General features: G+C 49.0%; 1 protein-coding gene across 2 annotated transcripts in view; it reads left to right on the forward strand.

Moving 5' to 3' along the window:
• The window catches only part of BRMS1L (BRMS1 like transcriptional repressor), a 118,054-nt gene that overhangs the window by 13,527 nt on the left and 79,044 nt on the right, over positions 1-25,483 (forward strand). Inside the window, exons 3-7 of one of the 2 annotated variants that reach the window (XM_085627455.1) lie at positions 10,998-11,033; positions 11,761-11,888; positions 23,127-23,206; positions 23,532-23,628; positions 24,184-24,270. In XM_085627455.1, the coding sequence (XP_085483581.1) occupies positions 10,998-11,033; positions 11,761-11,888; positions 23,127-23,206; positions 23,532-23,628; positions 24,184-24,270 (428 nt within the window). The remainder of the gene's footprint in view (positions 1-10,997; positions 11,034-11,760; positions 11,889-23,126; positions 23,207-23,531; positions 23,629-24,183; positions 24,271-25,483) is intronic. The other variant, XM_085627456.1, reaches the window with a different exon arrangement.

Here is a 25,483-nt window from a genome sequence, read left to right on the forward strand (position 1 = left end):
AATATCTATTCCAATTATGAATTCCAAGAGAGGCACCACTAGTACAGAGTATTCTTTTCTAGGAATTCTACCTATTCTCATTTCAAGTAATGTTTGAATTGCGGGAGTTTCCTTTCCACCTAATCCGGTAATTGTAAAAGGCTGACCTTTAAACTTCTTTGATTGACCATGAATAAGAGTGGCCTCCGCTCCTGTATCTACCAATGCTCGGGCCCTTTGGATATTACGATGTCTCCAATAAATTTCAATATCTACATAGGGTCTATTATCTCTGTGAGCCCATCTGTGTACTGGAGCTTGACCTATTTCCTAGTCATGTTTACTGCATTCTGTGTACCAGGATAAATCAGGATAAAGACTCTCACGCTGCTTAGGTATCGGTACCTCCTGTTCATATCCATTCCCAGTACGAAATGGATTCGTGTCTTCTGCAGTACAGTGCTGGTTTCGATCGGCCAAATTATGACGATCCTCTCTCCTCCTCAACTCAGGGGATTGATCCCTATCATCTCTACGTCTGCTGTAAATATAATCATTTTTTCCCCTCTCTCTTTCCTCTTCTCTCTCTCTGTCTCTCTCTCGACGGGGGGACATATCACGTACATAACGTCGGTCATCACGACGAACAGAGCGCCCACGGCGGTCGTCATCACCGCTACCGTCAGAACCACCACGATCACACTCAGACATTAGAACACGCCGGGCACCCTCCTTCCGATCCAAGCCACGTTTGCGAAACAACTCCCACAAACGAGCAGTTGTCTCACCGTCAATGTCCTCCCTCCGAACACCATCGGCCAGAAGACCAGAAAAGATATCACGTCTAGTAAGTTTATTGTCACCAGGAGTACGAGTGTCAGGCCGGGACTGACGTTCAGGTTTAAACCACTCGCCTAACTCACCGAGTTGGCGTACCGATTCCAGTACTGTAGATAACACGTTACCAGTTTGATTAATCAATAAAGTCATCATGACCTGCTTATAAGCAACAGGGGAAGAACGAATAATACGATTCCGCACAGAAGATGTCAACGAACCATCAAGCAACCTGTCAGCAGTACCTAGAAAAATCGCCGTTTTCATCACCTCTTCTTTGAGACGTTGTGCAGCGTCGCGCAAAGTATACCACTGTTTGTCATTCACAGGCCAATCAGACTCAGTAGGGTACTTTATATTACAACCCTCAGTCGCCAATTGAAGTAAAGAAATTTGACCACCACCATTATAGTTACGAAAATGATCCTGTACAGTAGAATCCGAGCTCAAGGAACAAAACTTCAAACAATCACCATTATCCAACATAATGCCAGCAGCGCCCAGTTCATAAAGGCGCACCATCCATGTGAGTAATGTCTCACCAGCTCGCTGCCGAAATCGCTGCAAAATATCACTAATTTCCTGTTGAGTAAAGTCCTCTAAAGAGTCTAAAGAAACACCCTGCGGAGCAGCGGGAGACTGCTGCAATTTCCGACGAAAAACTGGATGCACCGAGACCGCGGGGTGAGCATCACAAGGAGCTCGACCAGTACACGTAGAGGAACAATCAGTGGAAGAAGCATCAACCCCACTCGAAGGACGAGCGCAATCACGGGGTGCACCATCAGGGGTGCGAGAAGCAGGCTTACAATCATGGCGGGAGCGGGAGGACTCGCGCTTAACAGATTCCTCACCCGAGGAACAAGAATCACTCGAATTCCAGATATTACCATCCCATTCATCAGGATTCCAATCCAGTCCGGTTTTCGCCATGACCAGACGCACCTTTCGCGGCGAAACCCGGCCGCGCCGATTTTTGTATTTATAACGGGCAATTCGCACAGCCGCCCTCTCGGCAATAGTCTGGTAAGTCTCAAGTTTGTCAGCAAGCAACTTATTTTGACACCGCAACAAAGTATGAGAATTCTGAATCTCAACAAAGTGCGCTTCCACATCCTTAAGAGAGATCTGTAGCTTCAACAACCTCTCATGCAGAATCCTGTACGCAGACAGAACAATCCAACCTCTGCGCCCCAAAATGGGAATCTCCTCACCCTTCGAGATGGGTGCCTTCTGTAAACAAGTAATCACATTAGCCGGCCCCGCCAGCTCCAAAGAAGAATTCCAATTCTCACTCAAACCAGTAGAATCAGCCCACTCGCGGGCTAAGGCTTCATAAGGCGTTGAATCCCATCCGGGAATATCAATGGGCAACTTAAAAGTAGATTTTGACTTTCTAGAAAACATTGTGAAAAAGAAAGAAGAAAAGAAAGAAAAAGAAAAGAAAGAAGAAGAAAAACTATACACACAATTATACCACAAATAATATACAAACAAAACCACGCACACGCCGAAACCAAACACAAGACAACACGACGCACACAGGTTTCGAAAACGGTTCGTGACGCCAAATGTTCTGCTTGGGTTGTCGGATCAGATAGAACCCGCTCAACAGAGCCTCTCTAACCCAGCCAGAACGTTACCCCCTCCCTAGGGCCTATTCACAATAAGTAACCATATATATATATACCACCTAAGGACAGGGAATTCCTACTATATATATATACCAAGACCTCTTATAATACAAGTGGCGGCCTCGCGATCCCAGACGGACCCAGTACTTCCTACCCAGACGGCAGCCTTAGCCTCGCGGTCCCAGACGGACCCAGGGCTTCCTACCCAGACGGCAGCCTTAGCCTCGCGGTCCCAAACGGACCCAGGACTTCCTACCCAGACGGCAGCCTTAGCCTCGCGGTCCCAAACGGACCCAGGACTTCCTGCCCAGACGGCAGCCTTAGCCTCGCGGTCCCAAACGGACCCTGGACTTCCTACCCAGACGGCAGCCTTAGCCTCGCGGTCCCAAACGGACCCAGGACTTCCTGCCCAGACGGCAGCCTTAGCCTCGCGGTCCCAAACGGACCCAGGACTTCCTACCCAGACGGCAGCCTTAGCCTCGCGGTCCCAAACGGACCCAGGACTTCCTACCCAGACGGCAGCCTTAGCCTCGCGGTCCCAGACGGACCCAGGGCTTCCTACCCAGACGGCAGCCTTAGCCTCGCGGTCCCAAACGGACCCAGGACTTCCTACCCAGACGGCAGCCTTAGCCTCGCGGTCCCAAACGGACCCAGGACTTCCTACCCAGACGGCAGACTCAGTACAAGTTCATCCTATAATTACCATAACATACAACAAGGGAATCAGTTTTACTATACATCGGATCACACAAGAACTGCTAGTTTGAGCACAACCTGTTCTCTGGTTTGAGGGGCTTCTCCCTCCTTTATTCAGTTACCACTTACCTGACCAGTGTTAACATCCGTTCATGTCAAGTCACAGCTGACTAGAAGAATAGGCTACCCTCTTATACAAGAACACGCAGCACATGTTGATTCACTACAAACTGACTTTATTATATATTATATACGCAAGCACATAACATTACTGTGTAACACATAACCTGTAAAGAAAAGTGAAAGATTAGGTTGTACACTCTAATAAGAAAGGGGTCGACATCACCTTAGTCGTGTGTAGCCTGCACTCAATGGTCATCTAGGTTCCCTTCTCGTCTGTGCCTCGGCTCGCCTGGAGATCACACCTCCGTAGCTCCCTTCTCCGAGTCACTGGGACCTCTTCCTCATCGGCTACTCTCTCCTCTCTGGCAATTCTGCTAGAAGAGTATCTGTCTCTTGGTCTTTCTCCGCCCTCAAGTTTGTCATCTGTCTTCCTTGGAATAAGTAGTAGCTTTTCTGCTAACGGCTAGATGCCGCCTATGGATTGAAAGAATAAGTGCCAGTATCTGCCTCAGACTTTCACTAATATAGAGGTGCATTTTCTCATGGAAAATTCCAGCCCGTAACCTGCCGCCCACCAAATTCTTGTACCTCCCCGTGCTAAGGACACTTTCCCAGCCGGCCGGCCTGATGTAGCGTCTTCGGGCATGAAGAAAAATACAATCCTTCGATAAGGGCCGGTCTGAACCGGTTCTCTCCAAGCGAATAACACCTCATAACTAAAACATCCCCTTTAACCTAGAAGCATCTCAAGCTGCTGGAGCAGAAAGAAAGATGGAGTCTCCCCCGTTTGAGGCCTACCAGGCCTGAATCCAGCACGGCTCCATGAAATACCCTCACTACAGGGCAGGCTATCCCTAAGACTAACGAATCTATCCCCTAGGATATGTGTGCAAGCCCTAATCTATGGGGAAGGACACAGGATCATGTCGAAGTGCCCAATAAATAGGCTCTATACACTACTCTAACCCTTAGACTTGGATGGAAAGAGACTGAAGTCACACTAGTTATTCTTTAACGCAAGAAAAGGCCGGAAAAATCTAGCAGTACAGGAGCCCAAAAGAAACAAGTGTGAACCTCAAGTGGACCCACAGGCCGGAGACACTGGAGTAGCAAGAGGACCTCAAGCAGCTCACCAAAAGATACAGGCCACGATGCACAAGATGTGGTGTGGCTGAAGATTCTGGTCACAGGAGGTGCTCGAGGTTGGGGCTACTTGGAGCCTGAAGATCTTCTTGGAAGGAAGCCAACAAGCCTTTGCAACTGCAAGTTGGACAGGGTGCACAGAGGTTCAGTTACTGCAACCCCCACAAGGGATACTTGCCTCAAATTTGGTGAGAGGGCAGGGCAGGCCTTGGGAGTTGTGGAAAACCACCACCTGTGTTGCAGAGCCTTCTGAGTCCGGAGGAGCTCAGGATCTGCAGACCGATCGACTTAGTTACGGTGCCTGTGAATGCAGGAGAGTGACACCTTCCCTCCAAGGGAGATTTGTTCAAGTGTCTTTAATGCTTCACAGGCCTTGGAAGGTTCCTGTATGATGCACAAACCATGCAGCAGACTGGAAGGGAGACGAGATCCGGCCCAAACGAAGTCCAGACGATAGAATTAGTGTCTGATTTGAATCTTAGCCCATGACGAATCTAGGGACCTACACCCAGGTAAGCCGTAGTACCCAAGGGAAAGGATTGGTAAGATTAAGGGGACCCTTCAGGGAAGGGTCTGGACATGGGGAAGGTTACTCCCTTGTCCTTTGTCCAGTTTCGCACCAGAGCAGGAGCTAACAGCTCTCAGAACTGGTTTGAACTGGACTATGTACGGGGACACCAAGTGTGCCCCTCATGCAGACTTGCTGGCGCTGGCAAGCGCACCCACCCAGTCCCAATCCACTAAATCTTGTCTTGGAGGTGGTTACACCTCCCTGTGACAGGATGCCTATTGTTCCACCTGCCTCTGCTTGGCTTCCTTAGCTCAGCAGCAGGAGGGCAGAAATGTGTCCCTGGTCGGCAGCAACCATTTTGTGCTGTCCGGGACTAAAAGGTTGGCACCTGGAACACTGAGAGCCTAACAGAAGGTTCTTCCAGTGCTTGGAATCATACTTCCTACACTGTTTGCAGTGTGAGGGTATGATTCCAACATGTTTGATACCAAACATGATAGAATTAATTGCAGCCGTTTTTGAGATGGTCATCGCATAATTACGCGGTGCCCCTCTATATAGTATATGGCTGCTTCACTGACAACCCAGGAGAATGGACTCCGTAGGCTGCAGGGGTGTCCTGCTCATGCAGCAGCGCCCTCTCACTTAAAACCAAGCACCCTGCTATCAGGATTGCAAAGGCCTGCAATAGGGCGACTTATAGGTTTTAAGTACAGTGAAGCTTGGATATAGAAAACGTATATCTTAAGTGGTGCAGCACCAACTTACACAGGCTGCAATAGCATGCCTGTAGTTCCCTTTTGCATGGTTTCCCATGGGTGGCATAATGCATGCTTCAGCCCATGGGAGACCTATGCCCTCGGTACCTTTACCATATACTAGGGTCTGATAAGGGTCCGCCAGTATCCAATCCAGGGTTGTACCTAGATTCTAGCACAACAATTTAGGGAGAAAGCAGAGAGACTGGGTTCCTGATTAGCAGGATCCCAGTCAGACTAGTCAAAAACCGCTTCACATCAAGCGAAAAGTGAGGGTCACCATGAAAGTGGACCCTACAGTAATACAATAATGTTTCCTGTAAGAGTTTATCAATGTCTTGCATCATCTGAGAGGAAGTCTGACCTACCCCTGCTTAGGGAACTGTTTAAGCTCTGCTGTTGCTTCAAGGCATTTGTTTATGCTTTAAGTTCTTTAGTTCTCGTCACGATATCTCATAGAGGTTATGATCTGTATTTTGACTTGGCTGTTGAAGAATCCTGATTCTTTTATTTTTCAGCCAATCAGTGGTCGATTACTGGTGTGTTTTTAGATTATCAGCCTGTTGCTTGATCCAATTTCGGCTCAGCTTGAACTGTTTCACTCTCAGGTAGAGAGAGGAAGTCAAGGTGCACTCCATGATTTTGAGGTGTCCCGATCCAAAGGCTGTAAAGCGGCCCTAAACATCACTCGTCCACCACAGTGTTTGAGGTTATTGAGGGGATACAGTTTGATTTTCGCCAAATGTACATTTAATTTCAGCCATAAATCTCCACTTCTGCCTTGCCTGTTCAAAGGTCATTGTTCCGCCAGTCTTTTGGTTCACTCGGGTTCTGGTTTGTAAATCTTAAATCATGCAGAAATGCGCGTAATTGTTTTTTATTATTTAAGAGAAAATGGGTTTTTTACATGGCTGCCCTTCCACGGAAGCTGTACGTTTAAAACCTTCTTATGGTAGAATCTTAAACTCTTAACATTTACAATATTTACCCAAGACTGTCCAGCCTTGCATGTAGAGGTGGGCTTCTTTCTGACCTCGACCAGCATCATAAAGTGAGGTCACTGAGTTTCTTTTGTGATGACCTCCACATCAGGGCAGAGGGTATTTTTATGTATTGCCCACCAGGTAGATTGGCAGCAATCTTGAAGTTTCACCTTTTGTAAATATTTCTGACTCACGAGTGATGGTCTTAATGTTGCTTAGAAATGATTTTATGGCACTTCCAAAACCGATGAGCATAAGCTCTTCTTGAGCATAAGCTCTTCTTGAGCAGAAGCTCTTCTTTCTCTGAGCCCCTCACAGCTGTCTTTAGATCTGGGCCACGTTGCCACAGCCCTGAGTGTTCCAGACTCTACTGGCATAGTCTCATTGTATATAAAGATTCTAGCACTTCCTAGTCCAAGTCATTTGGTGCCCTTTTGTCGCAACACCTGATTCTAATTGCCTTCTTAACTGACATGGAAGCAGTAAAGCTGCACTTCTGAATGCTGGCAGTGGTTCAGAGTGGCCCTGGGCCTGTACTCTGGTGGTTGGGGTAGTTTTCCACTGGTGTCCTGGGGATCTCCATACTGACGGAGGACCGAGGTGAGGGCGATCAGTTCCGTGGGTCCTTGGAGTAAGTGTGACTACAGGACCACGGTCCCTCGCCGGTCCCGGGTTTGGAGACTTTCCAATAAACCCTTAAATTGTTCACTCTTGGAAACTGTTCAGAGTACAGTACTAAAAACGACAAGCGGCTGCCTGTCGTTTGAAGGTAACGAATCCCCAAATAGGGGTTAGACTAAAAACCTAAGGGACCAACACCCTGATGAATGCCAGTACGACTCTTGTGAGCGTTTAATGTTGGCAGAAACATGTTGGTACAAGCAGCTGGGATTTAGGGGTCTTTACCTCCCCTAAATAATCCCAACAGTTTACTTTTAAATTCTGCCAGGAGGTGACAGGAATAAAATTGTATACAGTCTCCCCCCTAGGTAGTTTTAGTATATATGTCTGCACACCTGTGGTCCCTTTTTGAGGGAATACTTTTCTTTACTTTGGTTTTGTTGTCACTATTTTTATTTGTTATCACCTTTCATCTTTCTGTGACCTCACCACTACATTCTTCATCTCTTAAAAAACATTGCGCTCCGCCCTCTGTGTTGGTCGGCACGGGGGCGTTTGACGCGGCCCAATGATGAAGCATGACACTGCAAAGTGTGTGAGGGCAGTATTATAAGAATAATGCTTTTTCCTTTTCACAAATATTCTTGGTTCTGATAGTAAGGGATAATAGTGTGTGTCTCCTACTATCACGGTTACCTGTTACTAAAAAGTTTGGGTAGCTGTTCTCTGTATAGTGAGTTCTAAACGTTTGTTAGGGGAGTCAGAGAAGGCTTAAGCTCTCCCTTGTATCTCTTCCTTGTGATAGTGTATGATCTCCATACTGGGCCAAGTTCAGCTCTTTCTGCACTTGACTGTCAGGGCATCGAGGGTGCTCAGTCACTGGCTTCTTCGGGCGAGTAGCACTATCTCGAAACTCGGCGATCAACCAACAGGCACAGTAACTCGAATGTCCAGCGTAGTGCGTGCCTTTTTAGAAAGGAATGTACTTTCTAACCGCGGTGCTCCATGAAAATTCTTTGAATTATACAGGTTAGGGGGTCAGATCACGACTTAGTGCACCACATCCCCTTTCCTTTCACCCTGATGACTTGAAATTAACTTGTACTGGCCTAGCTGGCATGAATAAGTCGCAGGTGCATATTTATTGCCCCACAAGTCCTCTCTGCAGTTAGTTCACTCGTTTGCCCAACGTTTCACCACTGGAAGTGAAGTGGGTAGGAATTCAGTCTCTAGGCCTTTCATGCTCGACTAGTACAAACTCGACAGCTTAAATGCTCTGCAAGCTGAAGCCTGCAATTATTGGTTGCTATCACTCAGAGGCTGCGAAGGACGCTGGGCGCAGGCCACATTTGACCATGTGGTGCCGCCCTAATTATTTTGGTGACGATTGGTAGTCCTGGCAGCACCAGAAGTTTATCAGCCACGGGGCGTCATGGCCATGAGGTTTTAGAGGCAGGTGCTGTCCCCAACCAGACAAATTGAACACCATGGTGTTTACAGTCCCAGCTGGCCCCATGCGAAGGGAGTTGGTGTCCTGACTATGCAGGTGTGCGTAAGCAAGTAGATCTTTTGTGGTTCTTGCCTGGAACCACAGTGAGACTGGCAGACACTCTGGAGCACGAGTCACTCCTGTCTCTGCTTGAGGAGTGTGCTTTCTCTGGGTGTTTCTTCTACCAGGAACACACTGGGCTTCTCCTGGACAGTTTCTCCTACTTCAGGGCCAACCCGATTCCGTCCCTCTGTAAGCAGGCAGGTGTCAATGCACTAGGCAAACCCTCTGCTTCTCCAGCTGAAAGTGAAGAATTCAGGTGTTGTCCTGCCCACCTCGGGAAAGTGATGCAGGCACATTCCCTGGCCACACAGTATTCCTTCAAGCACTCCACAGATATCTCTCCTTAATTATGAAGCACATGGGAATGGGACAGTTTAGCGGTTTGAGTTCCATAGTTATACACGTTTTTGAGACCGTTGATGTGCATCTACTGTCTCAACCTTTAGAACCAGTTTGGGGGATAGCTCTCATTGAAGTGCCCTATTTAGGTTGCTCTCAAGACCCTGGCTTTGTGTAAAGTGATGCTTCTGGCAGCAAGGAAGATTGGGACTGTCTCTAAATTGGAGCACCCGCAACATGGGCACAATGAAGTGAAAGATTTCTGTATCTGGCTGTCGGCCTCTCTGAAGTATTACTCAGTTGTAGACAAAAGGGCGGCCCTACGTAACTCTTCCTTCTGGAAGAACTAAACTGCAACCCCTTGCAAAGTCTTTACTTTGTCCTCTGAATATATCCATTCTCCAGGCACAGAATTTTAGGCAATACACTGCCATGGTCAGGGAAAACTACTCTCAATCCTACTGCTGCACATATGCCACGCGTACACTACATGCACCTGACATGAACACAGGATGTCAGTGCAGGGTCCTGGGTATTCACGTAACAGTGAAACTTTACACAAGAGGGCCAGTAGGCCGTGCTTTCATTGGCTCGGATGAAAATGGAGGGGGGTGGGGTGGGTTAAGACCCGGTAAGACAATCTCAAAACACGGTATGCTGCTGCCGCAATTTTGTGTTGCACCCAAGACAGCGACAGTAGGTCTCTATAAGGACACACATGTGTGCCCCTCCAGATAACATGCAAAAACAACAGTTGATGGACAGAATGCAGAACTATGTAATACATTCACCCCAGTACAGAGATCTGGGCCTAAATCCATCGTGTTTTTTTGCTCACCATGCCATTCCAGTTTGAACCCAGCCATATGCAAATTTCTAAAGCCAGGATAACTTGATTCCAGATCACAGGCTATATCCTGGACCTTTTGTAGTGAGTAACCTGTCTTTGCCACCAGGGCCAAAATAAACATCAGGATACCAGATACGTATGCAGGTGGGCACTCGGGGCAAAGGAACCACCCATATACCATAAAGAGGGCACTCTCATCCGAGCAGATTATCACCTGAATTTGTGTGTCTAAAGTCTTGCTGTGGTGAGTACTAGGTGGACTTTGGTATACATTATAATATGTAAAACAATGGAATCTTAGATGGAGTACTTTCTCTTGCTTCACGGCATGGGTTTATGTATCGGCCATCCCTTGTCGGGTTAATTGTTTAAACCACCCCTTCGGTTGTCTTTGGAGTGGTAAAGCCCATAAGATCTCTCACAGAAAGGCCTCTGCATGCTGCGTTTTCATGAACCCCTAAAGGTCCGTTTATTGCCCTCTTGCCCTTATAGAAGAGAATGTTAAACTGAAAGTCTTTTGTTTCCAAAATTGGCCTTTTGACAGCCATATGACTTTGATAGAAAGCACTAAAATCGCCTCTGGGATAATGCTCCTTGTTGATAATTAACCTGTATCTTGTAGCTTTCATTGTAACTTTGAGCCTCGGTGTGCTTTTAATGACCAAAAATGTTCAGAATATATTGGGCTCAGAGGGTTTGTGTATGTGGCAGGGGGTATTGATGTGAACAAAGCTGGTTCCTTTAGACTAGAATCCTTCCTGGTAATAGAAACAAGCCTTTTTATAAGTCCTCGTGAAGTCATTTTGGGTATTTGAGATCCTGGTGGTCTTTAACGTTCCCTGTGTCTGGGCGGGTTGGTGGGGTTCCTTGTCTCGAGTGGTGCTCCCATGTTGGCCCTTTCTGCAGATCTAGAGTGACCTCTGGAGCATGTTTTCGTTTTCTAAGGCTTTCCATTTATATTCTCCTTGTAGTGCAGAGGCGACCCAGTCTGAAGAACGGGCTGTCGGGTAAGTCTGCACACCACCACATGGTGCCTTCACACTTAACCCACTTTCATGAATCTGCCCTGCATCTGTTCCAATGCGCTCCGAAAGCTTGGTTGAGGGTGAAGGTCCCAGGTGGTGTTAGGGTGGGAGGGTGGCTGCTCCCCACTTTAGTGTAGCTTTCAATAATGGGAAGTAGGTGGTTGGTGCAGCTTTGTGTCCTCTCTTGGGTGTACTTCACTCTTAAGTATATAACTTTTCAGTCACATTGTTCTTAGATACCTATATATGTATTTTTTTTCAATCAAAACAAATTGGTGATAAGTTGCCTTAACCAGCTATCTTCAGAGGGTGGTTTCGCAGCAGATTTCTGGTGAGAGTTATTACAGCGCTGTTGCATTGGATGTGGCATTCTGGCATGAAGTCCTGTGCCTACTCTTTGGCCAAGAAGGCCTTGTGTACGACTCGTTCAGGGTATCCAGCTGTAACCTTTGCATACTTCCTGTGGCCTCCACCCTGTTGAAACGGCCAGCCTTCTGCAGGTCACTTATACTGCACCCTATCATCACCCAGGCAGCTGCCAGATGTCGGCATTCTAAATCCATTGGGTTCCTTTTACAACCTTCTCACTTCTCCTGTGTTGGTGCACTTGTACCCCGAGTTGGGTCCATTGTTTTTGTTTTGTGCATAAGACGCTCTGTCTAGCATTCGGTTGGGCATTCTGGTAATGCTCTCACCTTGTCTCTGTTAGACTCTACAAGGAACGCCTGAACCAGGTGGATTTCAAGCTTCAGGAGGTGAGTGCGGGAAAGGGTCCGGAGTACCTGGAACCACTGGCCACACTACAGGACAACATGCAAATCCGAACAAAAGTTGCAGGTAAGGAGAAGAGCAGGTTTGCTCAGGGCCTGTTTGTCCATTGTTGGGAACTGGGTGTTGTGTTAAAGTTGGGGTGAATTAGGAGTGCTAAGCAGGGCTTCCAGGAAAAGAAGAACCACATTTTCTGCTCTGAGCTTCTCCGGTTTGCCTACATTGCAAGTCAGTGAGGTCCATGGTGTCGATTACTGGAGTTCTGACACGAGGCCGAAGTGGCTTGTACCAGGAGTGGGGCTCTGCCTGCCACTGGAGGCTTTTAGCACTCATTGGAAAGTGGAGCATGGCAGCTGTGGCAGGAGCATTTGGGCCCCACTGGAAGTGATAGGGTTGTGGCGGGAGGACTGCTGTGGCGGGAGGTTGTGGTGCTAGGACTGCTGTGGCGGGAGGTCATGATTGGTAGTACTGCTGTAGCGGGAGGTCATGATTGCTAGGACTGCTGTGGCAGGAGGTTGTGGTTCTAGGACTGCTGTGGCGGGAGGTTGTGGTTCTAGGACTGCTGTGGCGGGAGGTTGTGGTTCTAGGACTGCTGTGGCGGGAGGTCGTGGTGCTAGGCCTGCTGAGGCGGGAGGTCGTGGTGCTAGGACTGCTGTGGCCGGAGGTCGTGGTGCTAGGACTGCTGTGGCGGGAGGTCATGATTGCTAGGACTGCTGTGGCGGGAGGTCGTGGTGCTAGGACTGCTGTGGCGGGAGGTCATGATTGCTAGGACTGCTGTGGCGTGAGTTCGTTGTGCTAGGACTGCTGTGGCGGGAGGTCGTGGTGCTAGGCCTGCTGTGGTGGGAGGTCGTGGTGCTAGGCCTGCTGTGGTGCGAGGTCGTGGTGCTAGGCCTGCTGTGGTGGGAGGTCGTGGTGCTAGGACTGCTGTGGTGGGAGGTCGTGGTGATAGGACTGCTGTGGCATGAGGTCGTGGTGCTAAGACTGCTGTGGTGGGAGGTCGTGGTGCTAGGCCTGCTGTGGCAGAAGGATGTGGTGCTAGGACTGCTGTGGCGGGAGGTCGTGGTGCTAAGACTGCTGTGACTGGATATTGTGGAGCTCATTGGACGGAAGGGAGGGGTTTCTGTGGCGGGAGGTTGTGGGTGTTTGTCAGAAGTAAAGGGCACCATCATCTGCAGTAGCCTGTCAAAGCGCTCGTTTTGATGCATATGGTGGGGGCCACGTGCTAGTTGGAAAGGGCGTGCTGCAATGGCAGCCATGGTATTGGTGACCGGCTGTGAAATGCCATTAGAACTTGTGATTGTTCTGCTCTGTGTGAAGGGGAGCACAGCATCTGCAGTGGGGGGGTGTGAGTGTTCAGTGTGGCTGGCAGAGAGCTACTGTGGTGGTGGCTTGTGGGTTCTCATTACTGGTGGAGCACACTGCCTGCATTAGGAGGACATGCATGCATACCCTGAAGGGGAGGTTTATGGGTTCTAGTCACTGTTCTGGTAGAGCACACTGTTTGCAGTGGGAGGATGCATGCCTGCTGTGAAGCTGGGGGCTTGTAGCTTCTTGTTACTGGTAGAGCACACTGCTTGCAGTGGGAGGATGCATGCCTGCTGTGAAGCTGGGGGCTTGTAGCTTCTTGTTACTGGTAGAGCACACTGCTTGCAGTGGGAGGATGCATGCCTGCTGTGAAGCTGGGGGCTTGTAGCTTCTTGTTACTGGTCGAGCACACTGCTTGCAGTGGTAGGGCATGAATGCTTGCCCTGAAGGGGGAGTTTGTGGGTTCTCGTTACTGGTAGAACACTGTACCTGCAGTGGAAGGATGCATGCTTGCTGCGAAAGTGGGAGCTTGTAGGTTCTCTTTACTGGTAGAACACACTGCCTGCAGTGAAATGTCATAGATGTTTGTTGTGAAGGGTGAGGGATGCTCGGTGGGAAGCCATGGTTCTAGTTTTCATGGGAAGGAGAGTTGCCAGATTAAGCACCCGCTATTCTGGAAGGTCACGATTAAAGGAGCGCAGGCTTCCACTACTCGTTTTTTGAGAAGAATGAAAACTCAGCAATAGCTTTTCTCTGGTTCTTGATCCTGGATTTTGTCAAAATCGTATGTTCGAGGCATATGAGCTGCATATTCTACATTATGCATAGATAGTCATCTGGTGTTGGGCTTGGATGCTTGCATGTTGTTGCTGTTGTCTTGGAAGAGTCTTTTGTAGTAACGAGAGGTGACTCCTCCCTTGGGCGATAGTGCGCATGGGCATCGACTCCATCCTCAGATTGTTTGTTTTTTTCCGCAATTGGGTTCGAATGTAACTTTTGCGCTCCGGTTCGGCACCTTAATCTCCAAACCTTGGCAACGCGCAAACTATCTACAACTCGACTGTATAGTTTTCGATCGCGTGATCTTCGATGTGCATCTGAGCTACTCGATTCCAGTCGTTGACGCGGGCCGCTGGGCCTATCGACGCCGTTCGGGCCTACAGCTCATGGAAAGGACTCCCTTCAAAAAATGCCCCCAGCGTGGAACTAAATTCCCACACAGTGACCATCACAAGGTCTGTACCTGTGTCTCTCGCCCGAGCACGACGAGAACAATTGCTTGGCCTGTGCCTCTTTTCGATCCAAGAAAACCATCCGTGATCGCCGGGCCCGACGACACATCATGGCGCAGCGAGCAGCTCTGGCACCAGTGGACATCTTCGATGAAGGCCCTGATGTCCTGGAGGAGTATTCTGAGGACCTGGCAATCGTGTCTGAAGCAGACTACTCAGACGACCACATCACTCCTGGTCAACGAGTGAGTACAACTGCCCCTACCTCAACTTCACCCTAAAAAAAGAATGCCCTGGTCAAGACTTCGCCTGTTGGCCCCAGTCGCGACCGAAAACAAGCTTCAGAAGCCCTGCCCCCGGGCCCAGCTCCGAAGATAAAGGACAAGCCATCCGGTAGCTTTGGACCGAGCAAACCGTATCTCTGTGTCCCGCAGGCGCCTTCGGCACCGAAGACGGGACAGCAACCTACTCCCAAAAAGAAGTCGGCACCGACTACCTCGATGCCGAAAAAAAGCCATCGAAACCAAAGCCTCCGGAACCGAAAAAGATTTCCATCTCCATAGCCAAGCCAAAGGACCCCAAACCACCTCCTAAGGCCTCGGAGCCGAAGTCCAAACCCCACTCTGACCCAAAGAAGTCGGCGCTGAAAGCGGTTACCGAGGAGGACAAACTTTTTCGACTGGATCCTGTCGATCTGAGGCAGAAAAAACTTCATATAGACCCCAGGACATGTGGCTGCTGTTCCACACAAAAAGAGGAAGCTGGACACACCAGACAACTCCTGCAGTGCCTGTAAAGAAAAAAGAATGTGACACTTCACCTATAAGATCCTCTTCTCCTGTCCCTCCTCCTGAGCCTGTTCTTCCTTCTAAGCCTGTCTGTCCTCCACAGCCTCCAACACTTCAACCACGTTCACCACCACCGCAGGATGACGATGATGATTTAGGGGGTGAGGGAGGCAACAATGACCCTTTCACTGACCCTTATGATGACATGGACGTACCACAGGACGATTGGGACGATTATGATGACCCAATAGATCCCCCAGGCCTCCCAGATCCCCAGGCATATCCAACAAAGCCATCTCCACCAGATGACAATATTAGCTTTGGTCAGATTGTAAACCGAGCTGCTGTCTACCATGGTGGTCAGATGCATTCCGACCCTGCAGACGAGGACTTTCTCTTAGACACCTTTGAACAGTCACAAACGACTGCCAATGCTAAAAGGGGTCATTAAACATGCCCCGACATATTCAAAGGCCCTGTGAGAGCTAGAATTCTCAATCCCAGGTGTGATAAATATAAACCTGCCTCCGATGAACCCACCTACATCAAAGGGCAGCTACCCTTAGACTCGCTAGTGGTAACTAACGCTAGGAAATGTACCAACTCACAAACCTCCGGTGACGCACCACCTCCGGATAAGGAATCTAAGTTGCTAGATGCCTCCGGCAAGAGTTGCTGCCCAAGCAGCTAATCAATGGTGCATAGCCAACATCCAAGCATTACTTGCTAGGTACGATAGAGCTCGCTATGACCAACTAGAAACCCTGTTACAGCATTTACCTGACCAATACAAAACCCAGAAAAATGATTTAATTCAAGAGGGCAAATTAATAACCAACGCATCAATCAAGTGTGCCCTTGATGCAGCCGACACAGCCTCTAGGTCCGTTAACACTAGTGTGCTACTCAGATGACATTCCTGGTTACGCATTTCAGCGTTTAAACAGGAGGTTTAATCAACTATCCTCAACCAGCCGTTCAATCAAGAACAACTTTTTGGACCGGCTGTAGACACCACTCTAGAGAAGATGAAAAAGGACACGGAGACTGCTAAATCCATGGGAGCTCTGCAGTCTCCATCCACACGTGGTTCCTTTCGTCGCTCCTTCTATAGAGGAGCATCCAAAAACATGGGAACAGACACCGCCTCCTCTTCCTACAAACACACCACGCACACATCCCCCAACAGAGGATATTTTAGTGGCGGATACAAGGGAAATAACAACAAGGGGAGAGGCCAAGGTAACAACAACACTCGCGCCTCCCCCGCTAATAAACAGTGACTTCCCTCCAGACCATTCCACTCAAGTCAGAGGGAGACTCTCAGACAAGTGGGTAAGACATATTATCCAGTATGGTTGCTGCCTGGAACTTACAGCAACCCCACCCACCATACCACCCAAACAGCGTCCAATGTCCACAGAACACCTCACGCTCTTAAAACAAGAGGTTTTTTCACTGCTTCAAAAGCAGGCACTAGAACTAGTTCCCTTACAGTGTCAAGGAACAGGAGTTTACTCGCTGTATTTCCTAATCCCCAAAACGGACCGGACCCTGCGGTCAATACTCGACCTCAGGCCCCTCAATCTCTATATCCAATCGGATCATTTCCATATGATCACTCTCCAACAGGGCGACTTCCTTGCCACCCTAGATCTCAAGGACGCCTACTTCCACATTCCCATGCACCCTGCTCACAGGAAGCATCTAAGGTTCATAGTGGACTGACAACACTATCAGTTCAAAGTCCTTCCATTCGAAGTTACAACCGCACCCAGAGTGTTCACAAAGTGCCTTGCAGTAGTAGCAGCACAGCCGAGAAGACAACAAATCCATGTCTTTCCATACCTCGGCGACTGGCTGATAAAAGCCAAGTCTCACAAACAGTGTGTTCCTCGCACCCATCAAACCATCCAGCTGCTACATGACATGGGATTCACAGTAAACTCCGCCAAGTCACATCTTCAGCCCTCCCACATACATCAGTATCTAAGGGCCACATTAGACACCTCCAAAGCTCTGGCATATCCCAATGCAGCCAGGATAGCCAGTATGCAAACACTCCTTTCCAGATTTCAACCACAGCATTCCCTCCCAGCAAGAGTATTCATGCAACGCATAGGGATGATGGCCTTTTTCAACTTTATCGTACCTCATGCAAGACTTCAGATGCACCCCTTATAGGAATGCCTAGGACGTCAGTGCAACCAGGCTTGAGGTCATCTTACAGATCTGGTGTTTGTGGACAGCCGCACACATCGCTCTCTGCAGTGGTGGAACACACAAAACCTTTCCAAAGGGCGGTCGTTCCTAGAGCCGGTTCCACAGATAGTGCTGACAGCAGACGCATCTCTCACCGGCTGGGGAGCCCATCTCCTAAACCACACAATTCAAGGCAAATGGACCACGCAGCAGAAAGTGCTCCACATCAATCACCTAGAATTACTGGCAATATTTCTAGCACTAAAATTATTCTAAGTACATCTACAGCACAAGATTGTACTAGTCCGGACAGAGAACATGACAGAAACAAGGAGGCACACCTTCTTTGCGGCTGTCCCAGCTCGCACAAACCATTTGGAGATGGGCCATTCGACAAAACATATACCTTCTGGCAGAACATCTTCCAGGAGTTCACAATCAAATTGCGAATCTGCTAAGTCGACAGACACAGCAGATACACGAATGGGAACTTCATCCCCAAGTTCTTCAACCATTTTTCCAAATGTGGGGTGTGAGAAAGTGCCATCTTTCTTGCATGGTATGCCCCCACTTTTTGATGAATGTACTTTGACTGAGTGTGCCCTGGACTCCTGCCAATCAGGTGCCCAGGGCCTATGTTCCTTCCCTAAACAGAAACCTCAAAACCAAATTGGCAAACCCTGGCCACATGTCAGCCCCTGGTAAGTGGTACCCTAGGTACCCAGGGAAGGCCTCTAAGGGCTGCAGCACTCATTGTGCCACCCTTAGAGGCCCTGTACCGTAACACACACACACTGCCCTGGCAGGCTGAGTGTCTGGGTACAAGACAAAACAGAGAGACGACATGGCACACATCCCTGTGTGCCATGCCCACAACCTACACTGCCCTGGCATACATCAGCCACCCCTCTAGCTGGGTGCCCTATGCCAGTGGTGTGGGCACAGAGGCAGGATCCCTGTGCCCCTACAGTATCCAGGTCCATTCCTGGGCCCTGTAAGTGCAGTGCTGCCATTTAAGAGTACATGGTGCTGGGAGCTTGTCAAACACGAACTCCACAGCACCATAATGGCAGCATTGAAGACTGAGAAGTTTGGTATCAAACTGCTCAGCACATTAAATCCACACTGATGCCAGTGTGCGATTTAATGTACCAAGCACCACAGAGGACATCTTGGAGAGGCCCCCTGAAACCTAACCTACAATCCATGTCTGGTCTGAGAGGCTGCCTAGGCTGCCCCACAGCAGACATGTTGCTGGACCCCTGGGTAGGAGAGCCCCTGCTCTCCTGGTTCCGCAACAATGCACATCCTGGGCGAGGTGCTAGGTCTCCTCCCCCAGGATGGACAGGGGGAAGCTTCAAAGGCATGCCGCCTCTTTGAGCTTCCCCAGGCCACTGCAACCCCCCACTCCGGCGGGAAGCGTGGCAGGAAACCCCAAATAAGGACGGGATGTGCCAGCCTGCCCACCCCACCCCTCGTGTGGGGGAGGCGAGGTGATGCACATCTCCAGGCGCTCGCCATCTTGAAGATGGGGAGCCCTGCCCAATCAGGATTAGGCTACTGCCCCCCTCCCACAGGAGAGAGGCAGGATAGGGGGTGTACCCACCCCAGGACAGGGACCCATTGGTCCCTGCCCTTCACCTACCTGTAACGCCCCTAAATCTGGTATTTAGGGGCACCCTGAACCTTCCTTCCCCAGATTCCAGATTCCAAAATCCGAAGAAGAGCTAGAAGAAAGAAGACCTGCCCTGCAGCTGCTAAGAAGAGGAAGACACCAACTGCTTTGGCCCCAGCCCTACCGGCCTGTTGACCCTCGAACCTGCTCCAACCCAGCATCTCTTGTGACCAGCAACCTCACAAACCCCGGAGGACCTGGCTACCTTTCGACTCTAAACCCCTGGGACTCCCATGAGTAGAGGCTCTACTCAAAACCTACTTCGAATCCCTGGTAGCAGCCCGGAACCGCGAACCCAGCACACTCTGCACCAGCCAAGCCTGGCCTGTGCCGGAGTGAACAAAGACCACGAGGACGACCCCACGGCGACTGTGACCCCGAGTCCGGCACCCAAGGACCTCCCTCGACCCTCCTGAAGAAGCCTTCAGCCTCAGAACCAGGTGCCCCCCCAACCGCGATCAACAGAGGGTAAGATTTCCCGACACCAAAAGGCACCCCTGCACCCACCGCCCTGAGGCCCCGGGAGGCCCAATACCGGGGTAACTACCTATGCCTCAACTACCCAACTTACCTCTCGAAGTGGTGGTGGCACCTGAAGAATCTTCGTCCCGGAGCTTGCAGTCTTTTTTCTAAACCGGAGATTTCCCATTGAAATCAATTGAGCGCCCGAAGGCTCAAAAGCACCCTGCACCCAGCCACCCGAGTGGCCCTGGCAGTGCAACCACTACACCGATCTACTTCCCCACTTGCCCTGAGTAAGTGACCAGGAGCCCAGCTCCAAAGCTGCGTGGACTGCTAGTCAGCAGCCACCAACCAAGGCCCCCCTACCTCTCATAGGCTAACATTGGGCCTAACTCTCTCTGCACCCGGCCGCCCTTGTGCCGCTGAGGGTGAACCAACTGTACCTACCTGACCCTGGGAGACCCTTGAGTCTATGCACAGAACCTTAACTCTGCCAGTCGAGTACTTACCTTAAAACCGATAACTCAATTTTCTCCATAGGGTAACATTGACTGGCTTTTTCCTGAAATTTCTTCTAAGTGTGGACTTTTCAAATCTTAAAATATTCACCAAAAATCAGCTGAGTAACGAAAACGAAAATACTCACCTGGTCTTAGGTGAGCTCCCAGTGCTGGATCTTGGTGCAAAGCACTGACTCTGGAAAAAAAACTTACAACTGTACTTACCAGTGACCAAATTTTCTCCCATAGGAAACCATTGACTGTTTTTCTGTGAAATTTCTTCTAAGTGTCAATTTCTTCAAACTTTAAATATTCTTTAAAAATCGTATAACTTCTGAAAACGTAATTGCTTACCTGTTTTGGATAAAGGTCCCAGTACTGAGTCTAGGTACCCAGTACTGGATTACAAAAGTAACGAGAACATACTATACCTGCAACTTGAATTTTCTTCCATAGGGAATCATTGACTGTTTTCTATGAAATATTTTCTAAGTGTCAACTTTTAAAATAGCAAAATATCGTCTAAAAATCATCACGGTAATTAAGTCGACTTTTATCACTTGATTCTCAGTACTGACCCAGGACTGAATCTAGGATCCAGTCCTGGAATTCCAAAAGTAATCCTAAAAGTAATCTGTTGCAAATAACTTGAAACTTCCATTGAACTCAATGCATTATTGTGTTTAAAATTGTGTTGCCTATTGCAAACACTTGTAACTTTCTACAAAAGTCAATTGCATATTGCAAAAGTATTTATATAAAGCATCTCATTCTGAGAAAGTATATTTTAATACCTATTGTTGGTTCTAAAATAAAACAAGCATATATTTTTTATATACAAACCATTGGCCTAGAGTTCAGTTCTTGAGTGTGTGAGACCATTTGCTGGCTGAGTGTGTACAACAAATGCTTTACACTGTCCTCTGATACTGCCTTACTGCTCGACCAAGCTACCACTTTAGAGAGTAAGGTTAAATCTAACTTTAGCCTCTGCCAAACCTCTGGGGAGTGTGGACTCCGTACACCCCGTACCTATTTGGGAACAGTATATACAGAGCCACTTTCTCACATGGGGTCAACCTGACATAGATATGTTCACCACTTAGGCAACTGCAAAATGCCCAACCTTCACCGCCAGATTTCCACACCCCTTGTCCAAAGGCAATGCGATATGGATGAACTGGTCAGGCAGATTTGCGTACGCTTTTCCGCCACTCCCACTGATTCCCCAGTAGTACGCAAGCTCAGACAACAGTCTCTCAGGATGATCCTGGTAGCGCCCACATGGGCACGGCAACCATGGTTCACAACACTACTGGAACTCTCAGTAGTTCCACACCAAAAACAACGCTTCTCCCCAACATTGCTAATGCAGAACCATGGAGAGATAACCCCGATCCAGGTCAACTGAATCTAGCGATCTGGCTCCTGAAGTCCTAGAGTTCGGTTACCTTAACCTTCTGCCGGACTCTGAACATCATTAAAGAAGCCAGACACTCCACTATTAGAACTTTCTATGCAGCAAAATGGAAAAGATTTGTCATCTACTGCAATAACAATAACATCGCTCCGCTGGATGCTTCCATCCAGGACATCATTTGCTACTTGCTACACTTACAAGGGTGTAATCTAGCATATTCATCCATAAGATTACACCTAGCGGCACTTGCTGCTTATTTACAAAACAGACAACACTTGTCACTATTTAGAGTACCTGCAATTAAAGCCTTTATGGAAGGCCTTAAAAGAATAACTCCTCCCATCCTCTCCGGTGTGGAATTTAAACATTGTTCTTACCAGGCTCATGGGACCCCCATTTGAACCTTTACACAAATGTGAACTTCAGTTCCTCACATGGAAAGTAGCTTTCCTTGTCGCAATCACCTCTCTCAGAAGGGTAAGTGAGATCCAGGCTTTAACCATGCAAGAACCATCCTTAGAAATACTTCGTAATAAAGTGGTTCTCAGAACAAATCCAAAATTCCATCCCAAAGTAATCTCCGCTTTTCATCTTAACCAGTCGGTTGAGTTACCGATGTTTTTCCAAAACCCAGACTCTGTAGCAGAGAGAGCTCTTCACACACTGGAAGTCAAAAGAGCCCTACTCTATTACATTGACAGGACTAAACCCTTTAGAAAGACAAAACTGTTTGTAGCCTTCTCCCCACCTCATAAAGGGACCCCGATCTCCAAAGTTAGGATCGCAAGGTGGATCGTAAAATGCATTCATATATGCTATCAAAAGGCTAAACGCACATTGACAGATTCCCTAGAGCGCATTCAACACGCAAACTAGGGGCTTCCATTGCATTCTTAGGGAACATTCCGTTATATGACATCTGTAAAGCAGCAACATGGTCTACACCACACACCTTCACCAAACAATATTGTGTTGATGTGCAGGCAAAACAACAAGCTTCTGTAGGCCAGGCTGTTCTTAAAGCACTTTTTCAAACTACTGCAACAGATACAGGTGACCACCGCTAGGGGAGACACTGCTATACAGTCTATGCTCCGTGTACAATCTGAAGCTCATGTGCCTCGAACGGAAAATGCTACTTACCAGTATGCATCTGTTCTTGGCATTTAGAGCTGCAGAGTTGTACACGCCCACGCGCCTCCCTGGAACCTGTATCTGTTCCAGTATTATCTTAATTGGATACACTTATATGGACATCTTACTTCTTACTGACTCCATCATTTGCCTGCTGGCGAAAACCAATCTGAGGGTGGAGTCGATGCCCATGCACACTATCGTCCAAGGGTGGAGTCCCCTATCTTGTGACTACAAAAGACTCTTCCAAGACAACAAGAATGTGCAAGCATCTAAGCCCAACACCAGATGGCGATCTATGCATAGTGTTCAACTCTGCAGCTCTACGTGCCAAGAACAGATGCATACTGGCAAGTAGAATTTTCCTTTTGTGACCTGAGGAGTGGCCTGAGATTATAAAGACTTGCAGAATTTAGGATATGGCCAGAGGACAGCCTTCAGTTTACTTTGTTTAGACTTCTCAGGAGGGGGTAGGGCGGACAGTCAGTCTGTGCTGCTCTATGAAGCATGAGTAATATTATGAAATGTTTCGGGAACTGCCTAAAGTGTCAAGGAATGGTGCAGGATGAACACCTACCTCTCTCCGCAGGAATCTACAGAGAGCTGTGCTTGGAGTCTGTGAAGAACAAGTATGAGTGTGAGATCCAGGCCGCTCGCCAGCACTGTGAGGTATGCAACACTTGCCCTGGCCCTTTCCCGTTCGAGATATTAGCTGCCCTGCTCCCCCCCCACCCCCCCATCCCTCTGTTCCATTACTAAGATTTAATGTATGTGGGTTCTCAGTGGATGCTCCCCACACCCTATGACTGAAGTATGGGATCACAGCCACACAAGCCCTCCCAAATGAAGTCTTTTTTTTGTGCTCTGGAGTTGGTACCATAACAACTGATTTTGTGGGTACATGTGATTGAGTTTAGTCTGGTTTTCTTCAGTTCCCCTTCCCCCTCTCCTCCTCTCTCTCTCTCCTCGATTGACTTGTGTTCCTCGCCTCCAGAGCGAGAAGCTGCTTCTCTTCGACACGGTGCAGAGCGAACTGGAGGAGAAGATCCGGAGGCTGGAGGAGGACCGCCACAGCATCGACATCACTTCCGGTAAGGAAGCCTGCTTCCGGGACTCGTGCCACTCTCACTCACTCTGCGGTCACTGCCTTGGCATGGGGCCTTTCTTAGAAATCTTGATGTACACTGTGTGATGACGGCCTGAAGGCTGAGGGGCGCACTCCCACGTAGCTCTTGACGGCATTGCGAGACTGTTTTTCAGCCACTTACTCCCAAGTGGCTCGCTCTTTTGATCTCGGCTTTAAGAGATGTGGCATGCATGTCGTAAAGTTTATTTCTGACGGTGTGCTCTCGCCTAGAGACCCATGTAGACATAAATACGAATGCTGACGGCAGCGTCTAGTTCACAGCTCGGTCTGCTCGCCCATCGTGGCGCTGCCTCTGCACTCTGCGTCCTTTCCTTTCTCATGCATTTAGGTCTCTTCTTACAGAGGAGGACTGGGCTCATCTGATAGCTTGTCTGACAGTCTTAGTACTTGCACTCAAATCCCAGAGACAAAGTCCACTCCACCCCCTTCTGTTACTAGTGAGTTTCTCGCGTGTGGTGCGTCCAATACTGACCTCTGCTCTCTTGCCTTTGGCTCTTAGAATTGTGGAATGACGAGATCCAGTCCAGGAAGAAGCGGCGGGATCCTTTCAGTCCAGACAAGAAGAAGAAGCCGATGGTTGTGTCCGATATCTTTTGTCCTGCAGTGCGCCGGGTCCCTTCCAGCAGGAGCCAGCGGGCCAGTCTGTCTTGGAGGGGAGTGTGAGCGCGACCAGTGAGCTGCACTCGTCCTGCTTTCACCTCGTGGTGTTCTCCTCACCGCCACCCACAGATCTTCCTGGCCGCTCTGAGCAGCGCCTTTAGTCTTGCTTGAGCACTTGACTCGCCTTGCTGTGTGCAGGAGTTCATTGCTACTGGTGAGAAGCGCTAGCTGCTAAGATGTGTGATGTACCGCTCACAGGCTTGAATCCCGACCCATCATCCCACCTTTGATGTACAGCTCACAGGCTCGAATCCCGACCCATCATCCCACCTTTGATGTACAGCTCACAGGCTCGAACCCCGACCCATCGTCCCACCTTTGATGTACAGCTCACAGGCTCGAATCCCGACCCATCGTCCCACCTTTGATGTACAGCTCACAGGCTTGAATCCCGACCCATCGTCCCACCTTTGATGTACAGCTCACAGGCTTGAATCCCGACCCATCGTCCCACCTTTGATGTACAGCTCACAGGCTTGAATCCCAACCCATCATCCCACCTCCCATCTTTGATGTACCGCTCACAGGCTTGAATCCCGACCCATCTTCCCATCTTTGATGTACAGCTCACAGGCTTGAATCCCGACCCATCATCCCACCTCCCATCTTTGTACAGCTCACAGGCTTGAATCCCGACCCATCGTCCCACCTTTGATGTACAGCTCACAGGCTTGAATCCCGACCCATCGTCCCACCTTTGATGTACAGCTCACAGGCTTGAATCCCAACCCATCATCCCACCTCCCATCTTTGATGTACCGCTCACAGGCTTGAATCCCGACCCATCTTCCCATCTTTGATGTACAGCTCACAGGCTTGAATCCCGACCCATCATCCCACCTCCCATCTTTGATGTACAGCTCACAGGCTTGAATCCCGACCCATCGTCCCACCTTTGATGTACAGCTCACAGGCTTGAATCCCGACCCATCGTCCCACCTTTGATGTACAGCTCACAGGCTTGAATCCCGACCCATCTTCCCATCTTTGATGTACAGCTCACAGGCTTGAATCCCGACCCATCATCCCACCTTTGATGTACAGCTCACAGGCTTGAATCCCGACCCATCATCCCACCTCCCATCTTTGATGTACAGCTCACAGGCTTGAATCCCGACCCATCGTCCCACCTTTGATGT

Source organism: Triturus cristatus, chromosome 9 (genome assembly GCF_964204655.1).
Source record: "Triturus cristatus chromosome 9, aTriCri1.1, whole genome shotgun sequence".
Classification (NCBI taxonomy): domain Eukaryota; kingdom Metazoa; phylum Chordata; class Amphibia; order Caudata; family Salamandridae; genus Triturus; species Triturus cristatus.